This window comes from Eumetopias jubatus, unplaced genomic scaffold (genome assembly GCF_037043125.1).
Source record: "Eumetopias jubatus isolate StellerSeaLion01/CBP00866 unplaced genomic scaffold, mEumJub1_p1.0 scaffold_7, whole genome shotgun sequence".
Lineage (NCBI taxonomy): Eukaryota > Metazoa > Chordata > Mammalia > Carnivora > Otariidae > Eumetopias > Eumetopias jubatus.
In genome coordinates this window covers 73,589,107-73,594,344 of record NW_028274813.1, presented here as the reverse complement: position 1 = coordinate 73,594,344, position 5,238 = coordinate 73,589,107, and the positions used below count along the sequence as shown (strand labels likewise).

The 5,238-nt window shown below is 52.4% G+C and overlaps 1 protein-coding gene across 1 annotated transcript; it reads left to right on the top strand.

Moving 5' to 3' along the window:
- Window positions 1-1,880, top strand: TMEM253 (transmembrane protein 253). Its single transcript, XM_028095141.1, has 6 exons — window positions 1-108; window positions 464-570; window positions 664-724; window positions 1,071-1,181; window positions 1,285-1,431; window positions 1,800-1,880. The coding sequence occupies exons 1-6, from the start codon at window positions 1-3 to the stop codon at window positions 1,878-1,880; spliced, it is 615 nt and encodes a 204-aa protein (XP_027950942.1).
- Window positions 1,881-5,238: the final 3,358 nt, after the last annotated feature.

Here is a 5,238-nt window from a genome sequence, read left to right as displayed (position 1 = left end):
ATGGAGGAGAAAGCTGCTCAGTGGGAGCAGGAGAGACCCAGGCTTCGTCTGGAAAAGCTACAGCACTGGGCAAGGCACAGGCAGAGTGGGCACCTCTTGGTGCTGGCAGTGAGGCCAGGCTGCCCCACCCCAACCTTCAGCATGTCCAATTGCACCCCAATTCGATTCTATCTGTGTTTAGGGAGCACCCACCCTGTGCCTGAAACTGTACTAGCCTCTGAGTGGGAGGAGGGTGGAGAAAGCATAGAATAATGAAGCAAGACACTTAATCCCCAATTAGCTTCCATCGTGTGGGGAAAACACATAGGTAAGTAACCAAACTTGGACATGAGGCAGAAAAATGAAATATAATATCCCATTCCTTCACTTGTCCTTGGTTGACTACTTTCCGCCAACGTAACGTGCATTCCTCCCACTTGCTGATCTCTGTATCCCCTTCAACTACCCTGTGTCCGGCCTCCAGGTGAGCCAGCTATGGCTGGCAGTGGCTATGGTGCCCTTTGCTGTATCCGTTGCCTGCCTGAACTCTGCTTGTCACATGGCCACAGCACTGCCACTTGGGCCTGGAGCATTGGTAAGACCCACTGCAAGGAAGGGTGGAAGGAAGGTCCTGGAGGCCCCTCCTTAATGGGGCCAGAGCTCAACACTTGCCTTTCTCACCATTCTGGGTCTCCTCACTGGGATTGTCACCCTTGAGCTGCGCAGAGCACCCCGCCTCTGGAAGGTAAGAGGGGAAGAGAACGCAGCGCTGTTCTCCCACACCCGCCCCCCCCACACACATGCATGCACACACGTCCACGCACGCAAACCACTCAGCCCAGGAAGTGACTAAATGTTAACTAATCCTTCCAGCTCTCTGACCCTGACTGGACTCAAAAACTGAGGAGGTAAAGCAAGAAATTAGAGGGCTCATGGCCCTGTTTGGAGGTGGAGGAATAGGAGCTGAGTTTTGTTTTGGGGCTAGGCTGGCAATGAGTCCCCTAGGCTGGAATAGGACCTGAGTTTGTTTTGGGCCTAGGGGTGGCAATGAGTCCCCTAGGCTGGGCAGGGCTGAACTGGCTCACTGGCAGGTGCAGGCCATGATGATACTCAACATCTTCAGTCTGATCTTGGGCTTTATCGTGGTGGTGGTCGAGGTGATGAAGACAGCCTTGGGGCCTGCCCCAGCTGCCCCCTCCCAGGTATGGGTGAATAAAGGAGAAGGTGGGAGGATGAGGAGATGAAGAGGGAAAGGGGCAGGGCACACAGGTTCCCTGTAGCATCCTCAGCCCTGTCTACCCGCAGCTGGCTGGCTTGCTGGTGGTGGAGCTCAGCACTGAGGCCTTCACCCTAGGGGGAGTGCTGGTCTCCACATACTCGCTATTCCTGCTGAGCCAGAGGAAGCCAGGATGCTGCAGGAGCCAGAGTCTGCACTACCAGGAGCTGGAGGAGGTATTCAGGGCATGGAGGAAAATATGGAGCAGTTAGCTAGCAGCTGATTTTTTTACTGGCTATTGTGGTCAGTGGCACTTAAGAGAAAATAATGGGGCTAGTGGGGGCAGAGGGAGAGAAGGGGTCGTAGCCGGAAACTGATTGGTTTTCTGGTTTTAGACATTTCTTCCGTAGTGTTGAGTAAGAGGGAACTGGGTATCTAAATGGCTGAGACTAAAAATGCAGGAGAGCATTAGGAAGCTGCCTAAATATCGGAAGAACTATAGGAACAAGAAAAAAATGGAAGAAAAGGAGGAAGTTGTTTCTGTCTGGGATTCCTCCTTTCTCACCCCTACAGTTTGCTCCCCTCACAACTGTCTGGCTTTTAGGGTCTCTCGGAGTTGGAGGAAGTTGCTGCTTTGGAGAATGGTCCCACAGTGGCTAGGAGAGCAAATGCAATAAATGAGTGAGGGGACAAGCGGAGGCAGACAAGTCCTGCTCCACTAACCCGGCAGGAGCGTTCTCCAGACCGTCCGTCCTGCCCCCACTCCACAGAACTCAGAAGCTAGATGGAGTCCTCTGAGACCTACATGAAGTCCGGAGGAGCGCCTTCAGTTTTCATCCAGACTAGGCCCCTTGCTCTTCCCTTCCCCGCTAGGGGAAGCTATACCTGAACCGGAGTCTTCCCTCGCCTCATTGCCCTGGAAAGCTGCCCTCCTGCAGGACATCCTTAAACCAACTTTCAGCTGTACCCCCTTCCTCCCTTCCATCCTTCCCCTCCCTACCCATCGCCTCCCCATACAGCTTCACATCTGCCTCATCTCACTTATTTCTCTTCTTTCCACCTTTCACAAGCCCATCCACTCCAAGCCCGGGGTCCCGTACAAGCCCATTCTCGGCAATCAATTCACGGGTGCTTTATTTTTTTCTCCCTTCGATCCGGTTCCTTTCTACTCTAGCGAAGACTACAAGTCCCGGGATGCCCCGCTGCCCCGTGGCCTGATGGGAAATAAAGAGCCTTCCCTCCGGGATGGGGGCGCTGTGCATCTGCTGAGTGACGCGAGGCGCTGGAAGTCGGGGCCTAGCCGAGAGTTTCCTCGGACGCGACCACTGGCCCCGCGTGCGGGGGAGCGCCAGGCGGGTTATCCTGCGCGGGGGCGCCGCCGCCCCACCCACGGCAACTGAGAGCTGACTGTGGGTCCACGGGCCTCCCTCTGGCAGCTTCGGGGACGGACAGGGGCTGGGGGCTGGCCCTCGGCAGGGCTGGGTTTCCCAAATGCTGTCGGCGCGCCCCCTCCCACAGAGCCCAAATCCAAAGTCCTGAGACTTGGAGCGCGCGCGAGAAAGGGGTTGGAGATGATGAGTCAGAAGCCCGGGGCCCTTCTCGTCCCCCTCCCTCGGGGCCCAGGTGCTGGACGACGACAGGCTCGCTGGGCAGACGGGTGGACGGGGCAGGAAGAGGAGGGGACGCGGCGACCCGAGCTAAGACTTTCCTGCCTCTTGCGAGCACGCCGGTGTAACGAGCCCGTGTTGCCGCCACCCTTTCTCTCCAGGCGGGAGCGGGACTGCGCAGGCTCAGCCTCTCGGCTGCCTCGCCGACCTTTGATCCCGGCTGCCGTCTGGTCCTGAAGCTCTGGTTGGGCTCAACCCCCACTGTTTATGACCTTTGCACGTGTGCAAAGATGACAAGCTCGACTGGGCTTGCGAAAAGCCCAGGAAAACTGGGAGACCCAGTAGCACCAGCCGGGCAGCTTACTAGCCGCCAGAGAAACTAGAAATTGACCACAGTTGGAGTACTAAGAGAACTCACCCCAAATTCACATAGTGCCCGGGATGGGTGTGCGCCTCACACTCATTTTTGTTCCCACTTGAGAAGGCTTCTTTCCCTATAGAATGCTGCTTCTCCGGACTTAGCCAAGCCCAGGCATCAGTGAGGAAAGAGCGCAGCCTGGCTGCCTTGCCCTGACATTGCAGTGGTGCCCGCGGCAGAGCTTCTGTTTGTGACACCTTGGGAGTGGTAATAGTCGCCCTATGACAAGGTTGTGTGAGTACTAGTGGGTGGAGACAGTTGTGGAATTAGACTCTTAAATGGAGAAAACAAGATCTGGGCCTCCCCCTTCTCCCAGTCTAACTGCCGGAGGAACAATGCAGAGGTTCTGTGTGCAAGACTCGGAAAATAATTTTCTTCAAAGTGAGAAGAAGATGGTGGTGATAAGGAAATGGGAGTAAAAAAAATCAACAGTTCACTGTGTCTTCTAGATAGGATCAACGGCTTTTAGTGATATCAGAAATCTAAGAATTGCGTTCTAGTTCTTGGAGTTCAGTGACCCTACAAATGAACCTTATCAGTCAGGTTAGGTTAGGCTATACTTTAGTAACAATGCCCAAATCTTTTTTTTTTTTTCCCCTTAAGTAAGCTCTGTGACCCACATGGGGATTGAACCCACAGCTCTGAGATTAAGAGTCACATGCTCTACCTACTAAGCCAGCCAGGCCCCCCAACAATGCCCAAATCTTAATGGCTTTAAACCACAAAGGTTGGTCTCAACGGTACATGTCTAGTCTGGCAGTGGGCTCGGCTCACTGTAAGTTATTCAGGAACCCAAGCTGGTGGAGCTCCACCATTTTGAGATCCTACCTAAGTCACCATGAGGCTTAGAGTCCCCACCCCCCCACTCCTGTGTGAAGTAAGCATGAATTGTTCGTGAGCTCTTCCATGCTTCTGCCTCAACAGAACACATAGCGCTTTCATTGGCCAAAGCAAGTCATATAGCCACCCCCAACTTCAGGACTGCTAGAAGGGCAATCTTTTCAAATGCCTAGAAGAAGGGAAGCAGAAATATTAAAAGAAAAAAATGTTAATCATTTGTGGTGATTCTTGAAAAGTTTAGTAATTGGAACTCATCTTTCCCAGCAGTTATGCCCATATCTACCTCTTCGGTTTTCCCTGAACCACTAAAGGCAGTTGTTAATAGAAACTTTTCCAGGGGCACCTGGGTGGCTCAGTTGGTTGAGGGTATGCTTTTGGCCCAGGTCATGATCCCCGGGTCCTGGGATTGAGCCTTGAATCAGGCTCCCTGCTCAGTGGGGAGTCTGCTTCTCCCTCTCCCTCTGCCCCTCCCCCTGCTCATGTGCTTGTTCTCTCTCTCAAATAAATAAAGTCTTAAAAAAAAAAGAAACTTTTCCTTAAAAAATAATAGGACTAGGAGTTGGGAAATTCAGATTCTGGTTTTGTTGTGTAGGTTTGGGCAAGTCAACCTCTCTAAAGTACATTTGGCTTACATGGAGATTATAATCATAGTATTTATCCTCTCTACTGGAGTACCCGGCTAAAATAAAATCATACATGGGAAAATACTTTGAAACTCTAAGGCCACTTCAGAAGTTGAAAATAAATTGCCTACAGAGATGAGGAGTAGTGTAAATGAGTGAAACAGATTGGGTGTGATGTAACAGGGACTGGTGGGAACTGTGGGAAGCTAGAATGCACACACACTACTTCAAGACTTTACCCCCACTCAGCTCCACCCAGTTACTGCCAGGTGGGACTGTGGGCCTGGTATTGACATAGTTCCAATTTTCCTAGACAAGTCAGAAATTCTGACTTTTTAATTAGTTATTTATTTTTAAATTTTATTCATTTGAGAGACAGCATGAACTGGGAGGTAGGGGGGAGGGGGAGTGGAGAGGGGCAGAGGGAGAGGGAAAAGAGACTTCCCCACCGAGCAGGGAGTCCCATGTGGCTCCGTCCCAGGACCCTGAGACCATAATCTGAGCTGAAGGCAGACACCTAACTGACTGAGCCACTCAGGGACCTCAGAAATTCTG

Bases quoted from the DNA above. Each gene is read 5' to 3' on its own strand.
- TMEM253 (XM_028095141.1), top strand. From the start codon at position 1: ATGGAGGAGAAAGCTGCTCAGTGGGAGCAGGAGAGACCCAGGCTTCGT. The intron at 725-1,070 runs GTAAGAGGGGAA...GCTCACTGGCAG, and splicing joins GAGCACCCCGCCTCTGGAAG to GTGCAGGCCATGATGATACT. The intron at 1,432-1,799 runs GTATTCAGGGCA...TCTGGCTTTTAG, and splicing joins ACTACCAGGAGCTGGAGGAG to GGTCTCTCGGAGTTGGAGGA.